Below are 20,014 nucleotides of genomic sequence, written 5' to 3' on the forward strand. Positions count from 1 at the left end.
ATATGGTGTGTGTGTGTGTGTATAAAATGTTGTTTCTGTTCCTTTACAGAACTTTAATAGACTCCTTTTGCAAACAGCATGACCTCCCTCATCCATCCATTCTTTCCTAGCCACCTGACAAAACAAGCCTGAATGAACCCAACCACTAATTTTCTCCGCCTTCAACTTGGCAGCTGAGCACCGTTAAGAGTAAATCACTGTTCTCCCAGTTGTGATGTTACAAAGCAGACAACAGGGAGCTTATCTTTAGGGTAGTAGGACAACGTGATTTATAATGTATATTTGGTCTTTGTCCTATTTCTAACACAGATATCCTGAAGCCCTTAGGATTTCCTAAGTGATAAGAGCAATTAAGTGTCTTTTTTGAAAATTCCAGTGTAGCGGTGCCTGGGTGGCTTAGTCGATTAGGCCTCCGACTTGGACTCAGGTCATGATCTCGAGGTCCATGAGTTTGAGCCCTGCTTCAGGCCCAGTGCTGACAGCTCAGAGCTAGGAGCCTGCTTAAGATTCTCTTTCTCCTCTCTCTCTCTCTCTCTCCCCACCCTTACCCCACTCATGTTCTGTCTCAACAATAAATAAACATCTAAAATTTTTTTTAAAATTCCAGTGTAGTTAGTAGTGCTGTATTAGTTTCAGGTATACAATATAGTGATTCAGCAGTTCTGTGTAGTACTCAGTGCCCATCAAGGTAAGTGTACTCTTAATCCTTTTCATCTATTTCACCCCCACCTACCCACCTCTCCTCAGGCAACCAGCTGTTTTCTAAAGTTAAAAGTGTTTTTGGTTTGTCTCTAATAAAGGTGTCTTGGTATTCATAACAAACTCCTTTCAAACACACCTGATTTGATGTTAATGAGGTGACTTTCTGAACGTATCTCATAGGGGATAGTTGCCAGGGGAACTAAATACATGATTAGAGGGTTGACCATTCATTCCCATTGCCCTGACTCTCAGGGAGAGGAGGAGGCTACAGGTTAAATCAATAGGTAATGGCCAATGATTTAATCAATTATGCCTTCATAATTAAGCCTTTACAAAAACCCAGAAGGACGAGGTTTGGAGAGCTTCATTCTTGGCGACATGGAGATGAGGTGAGTGGTATGCCTGGAGAACATGATAGCTCCTTGCTCCCTTCCACGTACCTTGTCCTCTGCATTTCTTCCAGCTGGATGTTCTGAGTTAATTGTGTGGCGGATGGAAACCCCACACATTGAAGGTCAAGGATAGTCAAAATCGCTTTTGAAATTATTATTTTTTAAAGAAATGACATTGACAACTGAGATAAGTGGGGGATTAGGTGAAGAGAAGTGAAATTAGAATGTAGCAACAAATGTGCAAAGGATCAGCAAGGTTCTAGGGTAGGCATTTGATATAGTGGACAGGAGAAGAGTAAAAAGGTAGTTGGGGAAACAGGTGTCTAAGACATGAAACTTGGGGCAGCTGGGTGGCTCAGTCAGTTAAGCATCTGACTCTTGATATCAGTGTTGTGACTTAAAGCCCCATGCTGGGCTCTGTGTTGGGCGTGAGACCTACTTAAAAACAAAAAACAACAACAAAAAAACCCTGAAACTCTGTTTGCAAGGTACTTAACTAGTATAAGAAGTCAAACTTAGAAATAATGTAGTTGGGGTGCATGAATGGCTTAGCTCAGTTAAGCATCAAAGTTTTGATCTCAGCTCGAGTCGATCTCAGGTTTGTGAGTTTAAACACTGCATTGGGTTCATGGGCATGGAGCCTACTTAATGCAGCTGTTGCTAGCTTCTGTGAGAAATATAAGACCCCATTTGGGAAGGGTCCAAAGGCTTTTACCCTAGGGAAAAGCTAATATGCTAGCCTGTTACAGTTTTGTTTTGTGGCAGCAGACATGAGATTCCTGGGTCAAAGAGAAATTTATTATTCAAGGCAAAAGCAGTGGCCAGAGCTTCATTTATCAGTTCCCCCTGCCTCCCAAGTCCCACTGGGGTGATGGAGTCAGACAGAGATGGATGTCTGCGCACGCAGTAGGTTGTGTTACAGGAAAGAGTACTAAGTTTGGGAGATTCGCTTTTATAGGAAATGGAAGCAAGCAGGCTCTTTGGGAAAGCATTACCTCAGCTCTGAAGATCCGTCACCCCAAACAACCCTGAAAAATGACCTGGATAAAAAGCAATCAATACCTTGTATTTTTGGCATGCCCAGCAAGAATTTGCAAGGACATTCAGGCCCATGGCAGAGTGTTCCTCCCAACAGTATGCTGGGTTCATGGGATGGTGGGGGAGGATAGGTAAATTCCAATACAAGGCTTGAAGAAAGGAATCAAGAAGGTGATGTTTAAGCTGTGTTTTCTTAAGAGGGGTAAATGTGCATCAAACAGTCACAGGGAGAGGAAAGGGTATTTCAGCCTGAGACCTAGCCAAAACACAGGAAATTTGATAAGGGCTTGGTATATTCAGAAGATTTACTAGGGTCTCATCATAGCTGGAGCTTACAGGACCAGGTATGAGGAAGGGGGTGGGGGGAGCAGTGGCCCACTGACAGGGCTAGAAAGAGAAACATCTTGTTTACCCTGGTAAAGAGTCTGACTGTCCTCCTGCAGGCAATGAGGGACCACTGAAGGGGGTCTTAAGCAGGAGAATGTTATGGTTAATCTGGTTTATATTTTAGAATGGTCACTCTAGATTACCAGCTATAAATGGTGTCTTGAACACCGCCTTCTGCATTTGCTTCCTCTTAAGCCCCTTTGAAAATGATATTAAAGGGATTTAAGAGTCCTAAACTCTTAAGGATTAGAGGAAAAGATAAAATTCTGGACTCAAAAGCAAATGGTTCAGCTGATTTGGAAAAGTTGAATTTATATATATTTTGAGAGCGAGAGTGCATGTGGGTTGGGGTGGAGAAAGCATCCCAAACAGGCTCCGAGCTGTCAGCATGGAGCCCTACATGGGGCTCTATCCCATAAACTGTGAGATCATGACCTGAGCCAAAATCAAGATCGGACATGTAACCAACGGAACCACCCAGGAGCCCCTGGAAAAAGCTAAATTCTAAATCAGAGAACAAAGGTAATAAACAATCCTATTTATATCACAGAACCCCTTAAAAACCTGAGAAGTTGGCTTCTGAAAAAAGGGCTGACAACGGTAACTAAAAGGATTGGAAGGTCATTTAGGAATGAGTTATATCCTTATGCCACTACTCATCACCCCTGCAGCTTAATTCTGAAGTCTTTTATTCATGAAAGAGTAAAACAATATTTTTGTGTTAGAGGATACCAGGCACCTGAAACAATTAAGTAAAAAAATTTATACTCAATTCTGAGACACATCCCTCCACCCCCACATACACCACAGCCCTTCTCTCAACTTGATTTTCAACGAACTTGTCCCACAGACTCTGTTTCCAATTGCTTTTAAATGTCCCACTTTTAAATATGTGCAGATAAGTCACAATTACCAGACACCCCAGGAAGCCTCTAACATGAAAGATAGTGTCTGAGGTCAACTAAAGAAGAAAAAAGCATATCCTACAGGGGGAAAAACAAAAAAAGCTATCATTAATATCAGAGTTGAAAGATGATAATGAATAAAACCGACATCACTCTAGCAGCAATTCAGAGTTGGAGCCAAGCAAGACTGGAAAAGCTTTAGGGAAAAGCTGACCAAGAAGACCTGAACTAAGGTAGCAGTAGTGGAAATGAAGATAAGAACAATTTTTAAATGCAGATTGTAGGTCCTTCTGTAGAAAACTAATTCAGAACCTCTGGGGATAGAGGTCCAGGAATCTGTAATCTGTTTAACATCACCACAGCAGCTAGACTTTGAGATTAGGGACTGGAGACATAGGGTCTAATTGGGTATGTGGGGGGGGGGGGGGCTGGTGTCTAGATTTCTTTACTGGCTGGGTGGATGATGGTGTCATTCTCAAATACAGAAATAAGTTTGGGAATACCCCCTTCCTCCTAAAAAAAAAAAAAAAAAAAAAAAAAAAAAAGATGATAGTTTGAGTAGCCTGTGGTACGTCTGGGTGAAAGTATCAATGAGCAGGTGGAGCTAACCCTTGCTTGGATTACTGCTAGTTTCTTACCACTGACCCTTAAGGACACAGGGTGTCCCATGATTTTTCATGTATGGTTGTCCATGCTGGGCTGTTTTCTCAGTCCTTCAGCACACACACACCCCAAAACAACAACAACAAACTCAGCTATTGCAGAGAGTAGCTTAAAAATAGCATTCTTGCCTTTGATACTTGTAATAATTTATGTCTCCAACGATAACTTGGAAACCAATTATTATTTAGGCGTGTAGCTTTGGTCACTCTCTCCCACTCAGACCTGTTTTATTTATTGCTCCTATTAGTGAAAAAATTTTTTAGTCATCGTTTAAAACCTGTTTCTTCCAATTATGTCTGTCTCAGCCTAATTATGACAGGGATCTCCTTTGCAGGCTTCGTTGCAGGAGTCACAATCTTCCCAAACGCTACCGCAGATTTCCAGACAATATAGAATGGATTAAGCGTTTTCTTTTTTTCTTTTCTTTTTAATTTAACGTTTGTTTATTTTTGAGAGAGACAGAGTGTGAGCAGGGGAGGGGCAGCCAGAGAGGGAGACACAGAATCCAAAGCAGGCTCCAGGGTCTGTGTTGTCAGCACAGAGCCCCGCGAGGGGCTCAAACTCACAAGCCGTGAGATCATGACTTAAACCGAAGTCGGACGCCTAACCTACTGAGCCACCCAGGCGGATTAAGTCCACTTTCTATTGCACTTCACAACTATTTCATCTTCCTTTACATCAACCCTAGGCAATATCTTTCTCTCCACTTTGTGGAAAAGAAAACACCGTCTCTGAATTAAAGTACTTTGCCCCAGTTTCTTGGTATAGCTCCACACTGGTGGAGCTTGCCCAGCGTGACCAAAACAGGTGCCTGAGCTGACAGCATTAGGCAAAAAAGCTGCCAGCTCTACTCCCAGGTTGGCCCAGCCCTCTCGGGAGGGGGCGGGGCAGTGAGACACTACCTGCTCCGGGTAGCTCAGCTTACGTCATTGCAACAGCGACGCAGAAGATTTACGCGACAGCCTGCGCCTCTTAGATCCCAGCGGTCATTGCGGCCAGCAGGCTTTACGGCTTGGGTGTGGCTGCTCTTTCACGTATGTGTGGTGAGGGCTCCCATTCAGCTTGTTGGGGGGTCAGGTTGCGCTCAGACCTCTGCCCCAACCCTCAGGCCAGGCCTTCAAAGTGAGTCTCGCAGGAGGTGGTGTCCAGCGGGGACTTGTGTGGGAGAAGTGAAGTAAGGTGAGGCCTGGCGCTGCCTGTGCACAGATTGTTGAACTTCAGGGCCACTGCTTTGCTTCGGATGTGAGTCAGTGGCATCTGGCAGGTTGATGTGCAGACTAAAGTGACCTGTGCGATCTCTTCCTGAGTTGCCCAGCCTCGGACCCTCTGCCCCTTCTTTAGAAGAAAATAAGTGTGCCCCACCTCCTTACTAGGTTTGGAAGCTATAAAGTACATTGTTATTCAATGTAGTTGTGTAATGGAAATTAAGAAGCCCATGGATGGGGAGGGGGGAAGTTTCTAGATTATTTAACTGTCTTTAAGATAACTAATAACCTAGAGAGAGACCTCTGGAGCACGACAGTTTGTTGACAGTCTTAAGACCTTTGAAGACTAAATAGCAGCATCTACTGCTGTAAATGAAGTAGGGAATATCTTTAACTTCATGGTTCCATTACATGTGAATCTGCTAAACTTACTTGCTTCTCCCCCCTCCCCCCCCCCCATAAGGGCTCAGAAATGTTTGGGTGTATAAAAGTATATAGTGTTCTTATATTTATTTGTTCATTCATGTATTTGTTTTTTATTTTTTAAAAAAATGTTTATTCTTTGAGAGAAAGAGCAAGCAGGGGAGGGGCAGAGAGAAAGGGAGACAGAATCCCAAGACCCTGGCTGTCAGCTCAGAGCTCAGTATGGGGCTCAGACTCATCAACCCAACCAGGAGATCATGACCTGAGCCAAAACCAGAACTAGGATGCTCAGTGAGCCACCCAGATACCCCTCTTTTTTTTTTTTTAAGTATAGCATTCTTTATTGGAGAGGATATTTATTTTATGATTCAGTTAATGAAAATAAAAACCTTGGAGAGTAGATTTTGTCTTAAGTGTGTAGCAACCCCTGGGAAACTGACAGTTAAAAGTAGAAAAACCTATTAATTGTATAGAGAGGTGTGGTAGCCTTGTAATTTGTCATAAAAATGGTGTATCTTCAGTTACCTTTATAATCTTGCCCCTTAACTTTGAAGTCAAGTATTTTGGAGTATAAAAATTAATCAGAATGTCCTCATGGAAAATTAAGTGCTATAATTGCTTTTGCATTAAAAAAAATGCAATTTTGGGGACACCTGGGTGGCTCAGGTGGTTAAGCATCTGACTTCGGCTTAGGTCATGATCTCACAGTTCATGAATTCAAGCCCTGCATCAGGCTCTATGCTGACAGGTCAGAACCTGTTTCAGATTCTGTGTTTCCTTCTCTCTCTGGCCCTCTCCCTCCCTCCCTCCCTCCCTCCCTCTCTCTCTCTCTCTCTCTCTCTCTCTCAAATAAATATTAGAAAAATGCAATTTTTTGGCACATACACATAAGATTTTTATGAAAATGCCTTAGTATAATATAGGCAATTTGTTATTCACAGTGGGAGAGAGTAGCAGAAGGTATCCTTCTGTACTGACTATACCTTGTCAGGGATAAACTCATTTGGCATGATTAATGGATAGTATGGACAGTCATCTTTATATAATGATAATTTGTGTGTATGAGGAAGAGCTTAAAATTTTAATCTTGTATATTACAAAAGAAAATATTTATAGAAATGCTTACTAAAAATACTGTAAATACCAAAGATCTTCTATTTTTAAACTTTATATTTAGAAATCGTAGCATTTTCAAACCTTATGGGTCTCAATAGTTATTGGTTCATTTTGCTCTTTTTTGTTCTCTAATTCATATCAATTAAATGACATGGGTGAAAGTTAATTTTATTTTTTATTTCTTTTAAAAATTTTTTTTAATGTTTATTTACTTTTTGAGAGAGAGACAGAGTCGTGAGCAGGGGAGGGACAGAGAGAGAGGGAGACACAGAATCCCAAGCAGTCTCCAGGCTCTGAGCTGTCAGCACAGAACCCGATGCAGGGCTTGAACTCAAAGACTGAGAGATCATGACCTGAGCTGAAGTCGGACGCTTAACCAACTGAGCCACCCAGGCACCCCTTATTTTTTATTTCTTTTTTTATTAAAAAATTTTTTTTGAACATTTATTTTGTAGAGAAAGAGAGCGTGAGCAAGAGAGGGGCAAAGAGAGGGAGACACAGAATCGGAAACAGGCTCCGGGCTTTGAGCTGTCAGCACAGAGCCCAACGTGGTGCTTGAACTCACGAGTGTTAAGATCATGACCTGAACTAAATTCGGCCGCCTAACTGACTGAGCCCCCGCCAAGAGCTCCTTTATTTCTTTTTTTAAAAAAAATTTTTGTTTGTTTGTTTGTTTGTTTGTTTATTTATTTATTTATTTATTTATTTTGGAGAGAGAATAACAGAGTGCAAGTCGGGGAGGGACAGAGAAAGAGGGAGACACAGGATCTGAAGCAGGTTCCAGGCTCAGTTGCCAGCACAGAGCCCAACATGGGGCTCAAACTCACGAACCAGGAAATCATAACCTGAGATGTAGTCAGATGCTTAATTGATGGAGCCACCCAGGCTCCTCTATTTTTATTTCTTTAAAGTTTATTTATTTATTTATTTATTTATTTTTAATTTTTTTTTTTTCAACGTTTATTCATTTTTGGGACAGAGAGAGACAGAGCATGAACGGGGGAGGGGCAGAGAGAGAGGGAGACACAGAATCGGAAACAGGCTCCAGGCTCTGAGCCATCAGCCCAGACAGAGCCTGACGCGGGGCTCGAACTCACGGACCGCGAGATCGTGACCTGGCTGAAGTCGGACGCTTAACCGACTGTGCCACCCAGGCGCCCCTAAAGTTTATTTTAAGAGGGAGAGAATCCCAAGCAACCACATTGTCAGTAGAGAGCCCTACAAGGGGCTCAGTCCATAAACTGTGAGATCATGACCTGAGTTGGAATCAAGAGTCAGATGCTTTACTAATTGAGCCACTCAGACAACCTGGTTAATTTTATTTTGAATTAGTAATGAAATCAGTTCAAATAAATATGAACAAATAAACTTGAATAATTAAAATAGGCTACTGGGTAAATCTCATTTGCTTTTGAAATATGGAAAAGAGTTCACAGAAGAGAAAAAAATCACCTTGCCTTTCAAGGAAATACTAGTAATTGTTTCTTTTAAATCAATGATCCCTAAAGGGTTTTTTTGTTTGTTGGTTTGGTTTGGTTTGTTTTGATGAATTACTATTTCTACTCTGGGGTGCCTGCGTGGCTCAGTCAGTTAAGCATCCAACTTTGGCTCAGGTCATGATCTCCAGTTCATGAGTTTCAACCCCACATCAGACTCTCTGCTGTTAGCACAGAGCCTGCTTTAGATCCTCTGTCCCCCTCTTTCTTTGCCCCTCCCCTGCTCGTGCATGTGTGTGTGCGCGTGGGTTCTTTTGCTCCCTCTCAAAAATAAACATTAAAAAAAAAAAAAACTAGAGGATAAAGAGCTTATTTAACAATTACAAAAGGGACTTGATGTGACTTCTGAAGTCTTAAATAATATCATAGTTTATATACAGTGGACTAAAATTGGATCGATTTAGATAGATTTTCCTTTTTTCTATCAAAGGTTGACTTTGCTTTCACCTAACTTCAGTTTCTAAAAGTATAGTTTATTTGTATTAATCTCTTCAAAGACATTTTGCAGGATTTTAACTACTTTATCTTAATCTGGGATGGAAACCAAAGAAAAATGAAAAGAAAATTAAGCATGTAGTGCTTTAAATTGGTTTTTTTTTTCCTTAATGTTTATTCTTAGAGAGACTGAGCATTAGTGGGGGAGGGGCAGAGAGAGAGGGAGAGACAGAATCCAAAACAGGCTCCAGCTCTGATCTGTCAGGACAGAGTCCAGCACGGGGCTTGAACCCATGAACCGTGAGATTATGACCTGAGCCGAAGTTGGACACTTAACTGAGCCACCCAGACACGCCTAAAGTGGGTTTTATTGGTTAAATTTTTATATGCATTTTTTACATTGTGGTAAGTTCAGAGAGAATTCTACATTTCTACCTATTTCATTCTCATCTGTGTATATCACTCCTCTCCCAAATTTTCTTCCAGCTCAGACCTAGTGTTAGGTTGATAGTATCAGATTAATTTTCAACTCCTTGTTCTCAACATAGATACTTCCTAAATTCAGAGATTAATTATGTTTTTGATATAGTTGTTTTTGTGAGGAATGATTTGTATTGAAGTTTCTCTCTCCCTTTTTCACCCTGCCATGTTCCCTAAAACTCCCTATCCCCATAATATCTCTGTATATAGGTGGAGTTCTCTGCTACCAATGAGGCTTCAATAAACCAGTGAAATGACTCTTCAGGAATTGGTACATCGGGCTGCCTCCATTTATTCAGATAAAATAGCTGTATGTTTTGATGAGTGTAACAACCAGCCTCCAGTTTATTACACCTATAAGTCTGTGGTTCATGCTGCTTCAGAATTATCAAATTTTCTACTATTACACTGTGACTTTCAAGGAATTCGGGAAGTTGGTCTCTACTGCCATCCTGGTATTAACTTACCCTCTTGGATTTTAGGGTAATTATTTTAATACTGAATTTTTAGTTTTCTAACCTAATTTATAATTTTTTAATACATAGAATGTTGTATCTTACATAAAAATACAATAGTATACAGAATAGTGTTGCTTGGTCAATTTTAGAGAGGCTAAAGAAGTTCGTATTTCCCAACAATTATTTTTAATCATTTAATTGATCTGAGTTTATTTAGGAGACAAGAAATTTTCATTAATAGAATATTTAAGTATCTCCAAAATATAAGGGCTTCATTTGTCTACCAAAAGAAAATGGTCATAAATTTGTTATATCAAAGCAAACAAGTATTTCAGAAATAACATGACTATTTTTTCTCCTGAGACTGAAGTTTAGGTACTCAAAGTATTCAGTAAATGAATGAATAAGTGAAGTTTTGGATGTTGGTTCATAAAAAAATGAGCTATGGACTGAGGACACTAATTATTATTTGCAAAATGTTCATCATTAAGTTGTTATAGAATATTATCCTTATATAGTGATTTCTGTACTAGGGTTCTACAGTAAATAAAAGCTATTAAAGAAGTAGAAAAGTTGATGTTCATCCCATAATATGTGTGTTAGTAGATTAATGTATAAATGTAAAGCAAAAAAAGTTAAAATTTGGCTTCCATTCAATCATTGAAAAAATTTTATTGAAAATTTACAATGTGCAAAAATCCATTGTCCCCAAAGTATACCTGAAAGTACTTTTTTTAGATTTTATTTTTAAGTAATCTCTACACCCAGTTTGGGGTTTGATTTCCCACAACCCCAGTATCAAGAGTCTTGTGCTCTACTGACTGAGCCAGACCAGCACCCTTATCTCAGAGTACTTTTAGTTAAAACAACTAACTGATTTTGGATCTTAAAGTGGTAAAAATTTAATGGTGGATATTCTGCCTTAAAAACAAAATAGAAATAACTATAAGCAACAATGTGTCAACAAAAACATTGGCATTTCTGATATAGTTGTTGGTAAAGTACATAGGGAAATAGAAATACTTAAAGATGATTTTCAACAGATCTTCTATGCTGAAGAAATGCTATTCTGTACTCTTTATTTAGAATTCTCCAAGTCCCTGCTGCTTATGCTCCTATTGATCCAGATGCACCACCAGCGTTGTCAACTCATTTTATGAAAAAATGTAATCTAAGTTATATTCTTGTTGAAAAACAGCAAATTAATGTAAGTGTGTGTATTTAAATTTTTGTGTGTGTGTTTATCTTTCAATTGAAGGGTGTGTACATTTCTACGTTTCCTAAATGTAGACATTTGGGTTGGATAATTGTTGTGAGGAGTATCCTGTACATTATAGGTTATTTGAACAGCCTCCCTGGTTTCCACCCACTAAATGCCAGTAGCACTGCCTCGACCCCACCCCATCCCAGTTGTGACAATGAAAATTGTCTCCAGAAATGGCCAGATGTCTCCTGGAGGTACAATTCACCTCCTACACTCTATTGAGAAACACTGCCCTATAGCATGAAGGCTATATGCCCTAGACATATAATTACTGTGCATTATTTTGAATTTCCTTTCTCTTTCCAAAGTTGTTTCTAGGAAAATTTTATAATAATGGAAACCTTTTTTAAAATTTTATTTATTTTTGAGAGGGAGAGGGAAGCAGGTACAGAGGGAGGGAGAGAGAGAATCCCAAGCAGGCCTTGAGCTGTCAGTGCAGACCCCAACATGGGGCTTGAACTCACAAACTGAGATTATGACCTGAGCCGAAATCAAGAGTTGGATGCTCAACTGACTGAGCCACCCAGGTGCCCCAAAACCATATCTTTGTATATTTGTAGCAATTTTTAGTGATCAACAACATTAAAGAACTATAACCAGGCTTAGATTTTGAAAAAGAGATTGGCACTTAGAGTTTTCCAGAGAGGTCTAGTCTATTTATTTTTTTAAAATGCCCATTTATTTTGAGAACACAAGCTGGGGAGGGGCAGAGAGAGGGAGAGAGAGAATCCCAAGCAGGCTCTATGCAGCCAGCACAGAGGTTGACATGGGGCTTGATCTCACAATCGAGTGAGATCATGACCTGAGCCGAAATCAAGAGTTGGACGCTTAACCAACAGAGCCGGTCAGGCACTTCCTAAATTTATTTTTTAATTTTTAAGTGACTGCCAACCAGATATCTAGCCAAGAGACATTGCTTTATGGGCAAGAGTTGGTTATTACATGTTCAGGAAGATCCAGCCCATGTTTCATTATTTCTTCATAAAATATTGTTTTACCAAAGAGGAGAAAAGAACATTATAGAACATATATTCAGTTTAGCCTGTTTTCACCCATTTCCTAGCTGAACCAATTTGTATTTGAGGATAACTTAAATGTGTTCCACTTAGGTATCTATATGTCTGTGCATCTCTGAATATATAATGAAAAATATCAAAAGCTTGAGATGCATGGAGGAATTCCTAGGGAACCACGAGTATTAGAATACAGACTCTAGAAGGAGACAACTAAAGTATAATTGGTGAATATTTTCTAAATAAACATTAATGTGTAGTCAAAAGTTTTCTCAGATTGGTTATTTGTTTGTTTGCTTTTTTAATGTTTATTTTTGTGAGAACACCAGAAAGCTGGAGAGGGGCAAAGAGGGGGACAGAAGATCCAAAGCAGGCTCCATGCTGATAGCAGAGAGCCCACTGTGGGGCTTGAACTCATGAACTGCGAGGTTATGACCTGAGCTAAAGTTGGACACTTAACCAACTGAGCCACCCAGGTGACCCTGGTTATTTCTTTGTTGATGTAATAAACAAAGCTAAAATGGGAATGTGACATTCGTTTTTCTTGACAGCCTTGGTGAAGGTTTTATAAAAGAGGTGGTTGAATTTGAGAATTGTCAGTATTGCATGTTCTTTATAACTGCTTATATAAAGAGTTGGGCATATAGAAAACACCATAGGAAGTCCCTTGCTTCCGGTTCCATTACTTTGATGATGGTATAAGTGTTCCTCCTTGACACATGAGCAATCAGGATGTACTTACTGAACCCAGCATCCACTAGAATAGTAGTTCTCAGTTGGAGATCATTTTGCCTCCCAGGAGACATTTGGCAATGTCCACAGTTATTTTTTATTATGCTGACAGTGCGGTGCTCCTGGCATCTAGTGGGTAGAGGCCATAGATGCTGCTAAAAATCCTATAAAGCACAAGATCACCTACAAAGATTTATCTGGTGCAAAATGTCAGTAGTGTTGAGATTGAGAAACCATACACTAAAGACAAGTTTTTTGGAAGGGCATCAGTACGTGAAAGAAGCCCAAGACCTGATTCCAGCTACTTATAACGTATAGTTGACCTTTGGACATGGTTTGAACTGCGCAGGTCCACTTACATGCGATGGTTTTTTTTTTGTTTTGTTTGTTTTTTTTAATACAGTACAGTACACCATTGTAAATGTATTTTCTCATGATTTTCTTTTTTAGCATTGATACAATACGTTTTAATATAGTCCATATTCAGATTTCCATATTTGCCTCCAAAAAATCCTTTTAGCTTTTTCGGGGGAAGGGTACAAAATCCAGTCAAATATCATATAATACATCCCTTTCTCACACCTCCTTAGTATCCTTTCATCTAGAACAGCTCTCCTACCTTTTTCAAAAATATTTCACATCTTTCAGAAATTAGAGTTATTGAGGTATAATGTACATAGAGTAAAAATCACCTAGTTTATGTGTACATTTTAATGAGTTTTGGCAAATATAAACAGTTATGAAAACACCTCTTAAATCATGATATAAATGTTTTCCTTAATTTCAAAATCCTTGTGCCCCTTTTCAGTCAGTCCTAAGTACATTTTTTACATTTCCTCTTTTTTGAAACTATTTTAAAGGCTTTTGTGATGCCATGACTGGTCTAGTTTTCCTCCCAGATCTCCTCAGTCACTTTAGCCAGTTTCTCTTCCTCTGTGAGGACAGGAAACTTGTTTGTAACAGTTTGTCACTTAGGATCATATCCTCACCACCTAGAACAATACCTGGTGTAGGAAACACAGCAAAGTGAGGCACTTTGAACTATGCTCATTTATGTAATGCTCAGCTTCCAGCTAAATATTACCTTCATTTTCTAAATGACAATAAAGCTCAACAAAGTATAATTGGTACCATTTACAAAACCACTATATAACAAAGCCAGGATTTAAATACATTGGGTAAAATATGTTCTGATTAATTATATTTCAGTATTAAAAATTGTTTTTAATGTGCATAGAGTTGATACAAAATGTTACATTGGTTTCAGGTGTGCAACATCGTGATCGAGCATCTCTATACATTATGCTAAGGTCACTACAAGTGTAGCTACCAACTCACTGTACAGTGTGATTATGGTATCACTGACTATATTCCCTATGCTGTACCTTTTATTCCCTATTATTTCAGTATTACAGACAGATGTGTGAATATTGAAAATAATTGCGATTACAGAATTTAAGATTTTTAGAGCCCTTTATTCTTATGGTATAAGGTTATGCACATTCACTAAGAGCTGTATAATGTAATACTTATGTAACATTTTGAATTTGAAAAGCACTTGTTGAACTGCAGAATAAGTAAGGCAAATGTTATTTGGTCATTACTTTGTAGTCACTTGAGAGATTTTATGAGTTTAATTCTTTTTTTTAATTGAAGTATAGTTGGCATCCAATGTTAGTTTCAGGTGTACAACGTAGTGGTTCAAGTTTATATGTTATCTTCATTGTAAGTGTAGCTACCATCTGTTGCCATATAATGGTATTACAATGTTATTGACTATATTCCCTATGCTGTACCTTTTATCCCCATAACTTATTCCATAACTGGAAGCCTGTATCTCCTTTTCACCCATTTTCACCCACCCTTCTCCCCCTATGGCAACCACATTTGTTCTCTGTATTTATGAGTCTGTTCATGTTTTTTGTTTTTGTTCTTTAGATTACACATATAAATGAAATCATGGTATATTTCTCTCTCTTGTTTCATTTAGCATAATTCCCTTGAAGTCTGTGTTGCAAATGGCAAGATCTCCTTTTTATGGCTGAATAATATTCATGTGTGTGTATGTGTACATTACAGCATCTTTATCCATTTATTTATTGGACACTTGGTTGCTTCCATATCTTGGCTGCTGTAAATAGCCCTGCAATGCACATAGGAATGCATATATCTTCTTGTATTATGTTTTCATTTTCTTTGGGTAAATGCCCAGTAGTGGAATTACTGGATCATATGGTATCCTTTTTTTTTTTTTTTTTAATGTTTATTTATCTTGAGAAGGAGAAAGAGAATCCCAAGCAGTCTCTGCACTATCAGCACAGAACCCGATGCAGGGTTTGATCTCATGAACTGTGAGATCATGATCTGAGCTGAGATCAAGATTGAGATGCTTAACCGACTGAGAGCCACCCAGGTGCTCCGCTCATATGGTAGTTCTAATTTTAAGTTTTTGAGGAACCTCCATCCAGTTTACCACAGTGGCTGCACCAATTTACATCCTCACCAATATTTGTTATTTCTTGTCTTTTTGATTCTACTCATTTTGACAAATGTGAGGTAGTATCTCGTATTTTTGATTTGCACTTCCCTGATTAGTGATGTTGAATGTCTTTCATGTGCCTGTTGGCCATTTAGATGTCGTCTTTGGAAAATATCTATTCAGGTCCTCTGCCTATTTTTTTTTTTAATTTTATTTTTAATTTTTTTAAAATTTACATCCAAATTAGTTAGCATATAGTGCAACAATGATTTCAGGAGTAGACTCCTTAATGCCCCTTACCCATTTAGCCCATCCCCCCTCCCACAACCCCTCCAGTAACCCTCAGTTTGTTCTTCATATTTATGAGTCTCTTCTGTTTTGTCCCCCTCCTGTTTTTATATTATTTTTGTTTCCATTCCCTGATGTTCATGTTTTGTCTGTTAAAGTCCTTACATGAGTGAAGTCATACGATTTTTGTCTTTCTCTAATTTCACTTAGCATAATACCCTCCAGTTCCATCCACGTAGTTGCAAATGGCAAGATTTCATTCTTTTTGATTGCTGAGTAATACTCCATTGTGTATATGTACACATCTTCTTTATTCATCCATCAGTGGACATTTGGGCTCTTTCCATATTTTGGCCATTGTTGATAGGGCTGCTATAAACATGGGGGTGCATGTTTCCCTTTGAAACGGCACACCTGTATCCCGTGGATAAATGCCTGGTAGTGCAATTGCTGGGTTGTAGGGTAGTTCTATTTTTAGTTTTTGAGGAACCTCCATACTGTTTTCCAGAGTGGCTGCACCAGCTTGCATTCCCACATCTGCCTATTTTTTTAATGGGATTATTTGTTTTGGTTTTGGTTTATTATTATTATAATTTTTTTGATGTTGAATTGTAAAAGCTCTTCATATATTTTGGATATTAACCATTTATCAGATACATCATTTGGAAGTATTTTCTCCCATTTAGTAGGTTGCCCTTTTATTGATGGCTTTCACCTTTTATTGATGGCTTACTTCTCTGTGCAAAATCTTTTTATTTTGCTGAAGTCCCAATAATTTGCTTTTGTTTCCCTTGCTTGAGGAGACATATTTAGAAAAATGTTGCTAAGGCTGATGTTAAAGAGATTATGGTCTGTTTTTTTCTAAGAGTTTTATGGTTTTGGTTTCACATTTAGGTCTTTTTTTTTTTTTTTTTATGAAATTTATTGACAAATTGGTTTCCATACAACACCCAGTGCTCATCCCAAAAGGTGCCGTCCTCAATACCCATCACCCACCCTCTCCTCCCTCCCACCCCCCATCAACCCTCAGTTTGTTCTCAGTTTTTAACAGTCTCTTATGCTTTGGCTCTCTCCCATTCTAACCTCTTTTTTTTTTTTTTTTTCCTTCCCCTCCCCCATGGGTTCCTGTTCAGTTTCTCAGGATCCACATAAGAGTGAAACCATATGGTATCTGTCTTTCTCTGTATGGCTTATTTCACTTAGCATCACACTCTCCAGTTCCATCCACGTTGCTACAAAAGGCCATATTTCATTTTTTCTCATTGCCACGTAATATTCCATTGTGTATATAAACCACAATTTCTTTATCCATTCATCAGTTGATGGACATTTAGGCTCTTTCCATAATTTGGCTATTGTTGAGAGTGCTGCTATGAACATTGGGGTACAAGTGGCCCTATGCATCAGTACTCCTGTATCCCTTGGATAAATTCCTAGCAGTGCTATTGCTGGGTCATAGGGTAGGTCTATTTTTAATTTTCTGAGGAACCTCCACACTGCTTTCCAGAGTGGCTGCACCAATTTGCATTCCCACCAACAGTGCAAGAGGGTTCCCATTTCTCCACATCCTCTCCAGCATCTATAGTCTCCTGATTTGTTCGTTTTGGCCACTCTGACTGGCATGAGGTGATACCTGAGTGTGGTTTTGATTTGTATTTCCCTGATAAGGAGCGACGCTGAACATCTTTTCATGTGCCTGTTGGCCATCCGGATGTCTTCTTTAGAGAAGTGTCTATTCATGTTTTCTGCCCATTTCTTCACTGGGTTATTTGTTTTTCGGGTGTGGAGTTTGGTGAGCTCTTTATAGATTTTGGATACTAGCCCTTTGTCCGATATGTCATTTGCAAATATCTTTTCCCATTCCGTTGGTTGCCTTTTAGTTTTCTTGGTTGTTTCCTTGGCTGTGCAGAAGCTTTTTATCTTCATAAGGTCCCAGTAATTCACTTTTGCTTTTAATTCCCTTGCCTTTGGGGATGTGTCGAGTAAGAGATTGCTACGGCTGAGGTCAGAGAGGTCTTTTCCTGCTTTCTCCTCTAAGGTTTTGATGGTTTCCTGTCTCACATTCAGGTCCTTTATCCATTTTGAGTTTATTTTTGTGAATGGTGTGAGAAAGTGGTCTAGTTTCAACCTTCTGCATGTTGCTGTCCAGTTCTCCCAGCACCATTTGTTAAAGAGGCTGTCTTTTTTCCATTGGATGTTCTTTCCTGCTTTGTCAAAGATGAGTTGGCCATACGTTTGTGGGTCTAGTTCTGGGGTTTCTATTCTATTCCATTGGTCTATGTGTCTGTTTTTGTGCCAATACCATGCTGTCTTGATGATGACAGCTTTGTAGTAGAGGCTAAAGTCTGGGATTGTGATGCCTCCTGCTTTGGTCTTCTTCTTCAAAATTCCTTTGGCTATTCGGGGCCTTTTGTGGCTCCATATGAATTTTAGGATTGCTTGTTCTAGTTTCGAGAAGAATGCTGGTGCAATTTTGATTGGGATTGCATTGAATGTGTAGATAGCTTTGGGTAGTATTGACATTTTGACAATATTTATTTTTCCAATCCATGAGCAGGGAATGTCTTTCCATTTCTTTAAATCTTCTTCAATTTCCTTCATAAGCTTTCTATAGTTTTCAGCATACAGATCCTTTACATCTTTGGTTAGATTTATTCCTAGGTATTTTATGCTTCTTGGTGCAATTGTGAATGGGATCAGTTTCTTTATTTGTCTTTCTGTTGCTTCATTGTTAGTGTATAAGAATGTAACTGATTTCTGTACATTGATTTTGTATCCTGCAACTTTGCTGAATTCCTGTATCAGTTCTAGCAGACTTTTGGTGGAGTCTATCGGATTTTCCATGTATAATATCATGTCATCTGCAAAAAGCGAAAGCTTGACTTCATCTTTGCCAATTTTGATGCCTTTGATTTCCTTTTGTTGTCTGATTGCTGATGCTAGAACTTCCAGCACTATGTTAAACAGCAGCGGTGAGAGTGGGCATCCTTGTCGTGTTCCTGATCTCAGGGAAAAAGCTCTCAGTTTTTCCCTGTTGAGGATGATGTTAGCTGTGGGCTTTTCATAAATGGCTTTTATGATCTTTAAGTATGTTCCTTCTATCCCGACTTTCTGAAGTGTTTTTATTAAGAAAGGGTGCTGGATTTTGTCGAAGGCCTTTTCTGCATCGATTGACAGGATCATATGGTTCTTCTCTTTTTTTTTGTTAATGTGATGTATCACGTTGATTGATTTGCGAATGTTGAACCAGCCCTGCATCCCAGGAATGAATCCCACTTGATCATGGTGAATAATTCTTTTTATATGCCGTTGAATTCGATTTGCTAGTATCTTATTGAGAATTTTTGCATCCATATTCATCAGGGATATTGGCCTGTAGTTCTCTTTTTTTACTGGGTCTCTGTCTGGTTTAGGAATCAAAGTAATACTGGCTTCATAGAATGAGTCTGGAAGTTTTCCTTCCCTTTCTATTTCTTGGAATAGCTTGAGAAGGATAGGTATTATCTCTGCTTTAAACGTCTGGTAGAACTCCCCTGGGAAGCCATCTGGTCCTGGACTCTTATTTGTTGGGAGATTTTTGATAACCGATTCAATTTCTTCGCTGGTTATGGGTCTGTTCAAGCTTTCTATTTCCTCCTGATTGAGTTTTGGAAGAGTGTGGGTGTTCAGGAATTTGTCCATTTCTTCCAGGTTGTCTAATTTGTTGGCATATAATTTTTCATAGTATTCCCTGATAATTGTTTGTATCTCTGAGGGATTGGTTGTAATAATTCCATTTTCATTCGTGATTTTATCTATTTGGGTCATCTCCCTTTTCTTTTTGAGAAGCCTGGCTAGAGGTTTGTCAATTTTGTTTATTTTTTCAAAAAACCAACTCTTGGTTTCGTTGATCTGCTCTACAGTTTTTTTAGTTTCTATATTGTTTATTTCTGCTCTGATCTTTATTATTTCTCTTCTTCTGCTGGGCTTAGGCTGCCTTTGCTGTTCTGCTTCTAGTTCCTTTAGGTGTGCTGTTAGATTTTGTATTTGGGATTTTTCTTGTTTCTTGAGATAGGCCTGGATTGCAATGTATTTTCCTCTCAGGACTGCCTTTGCTGCGTCCCAAAGCGTTTGGATTGTTGTATTTTCATTTTCGTTTGTTTCCATATATTTTTTAATTTCTTCTCTAATTGCCTGGTTGACCCACTCATTCGTTAGTAGGGTGTTCTTTAACCTCCATGCTTTTGGAGGTTTTCCAGACTTTTTTCTGTGGTTGATTTCAAGCTTCATAGCATTGTGGTCTGAAAGTAAGCATGGTATAATTTCAATTCTTGTAAACTTATGAAGGGCTGTTTTGTGACCCAGTATATGATCTATCTTGGAGAATATTCCATGTGCACTCGAGAAGAAAGTATATTCTGTTGCTTTGGGATGCAGAGTTCTAAATATATCTGTCAAGTCCATCTGATCCAATGTGTCATTCAGGGCCCTTGTTTCTTTATTGACCGTGTGTCTAGATGATCTATCCATTTCTGTAAGTGGAGTGTTAAAGTCCCCTG

The 20,014-nt window shown here is 39.0% G+C and overlaps 1 protein-coding gene across 3 annotated transcripts in view; it reads left to right on the forward strand.

Annotated features, from left to right (window-relative positions):
• The first annotated feature begins 5,075 nt into the window (after positions 1-5,075).
• The window catches only part of AASDH (aminoadipate-semialdehyde dehydrogenase), a 51,573-nt gene continuing 36,634 nt past the window's right edge, over positions 5,076-20,014 (forward strand). For 2 of the 3 annotated variants that reach the window (XM_047854995.1, XM_047854993.1), the window contains exons 1-3: positions 5,076-5,266; positions 9,453-9,725; positions 10,787-10,907. In XM_047854995.1, coding sequence (XP_047710951.1) covers positions 9,496-9,725; positions 10,787-10,907 — 351 coding nt within the window. In that variant the 5' untranslated portion in view covers positions 5,076-5,266; positions 9,453-9,495. The remainder of the gene's footprint in view (positions 5,267-9,452; positions 9,726-10,786; positions 10,908-20,014) is intronic. The other variant, XM_047854994.1, reaches the window with a different exon arrangement.

Source organism: Prionailurus viverrinus, chromosome B1 (genome assembly GCF_022837055.1).
Source record: "Prionailurus viverrinus isolate Anna chromosome B1, UM_Priviv_1.0, whole genome shotgun sequence".
Taxonomy (NCBI): Eukaryota; Metazoa; Chordata; class Mammalia; order Carnivora; family Felidae; genus Prionailurus; species Prionailurus viverrinus.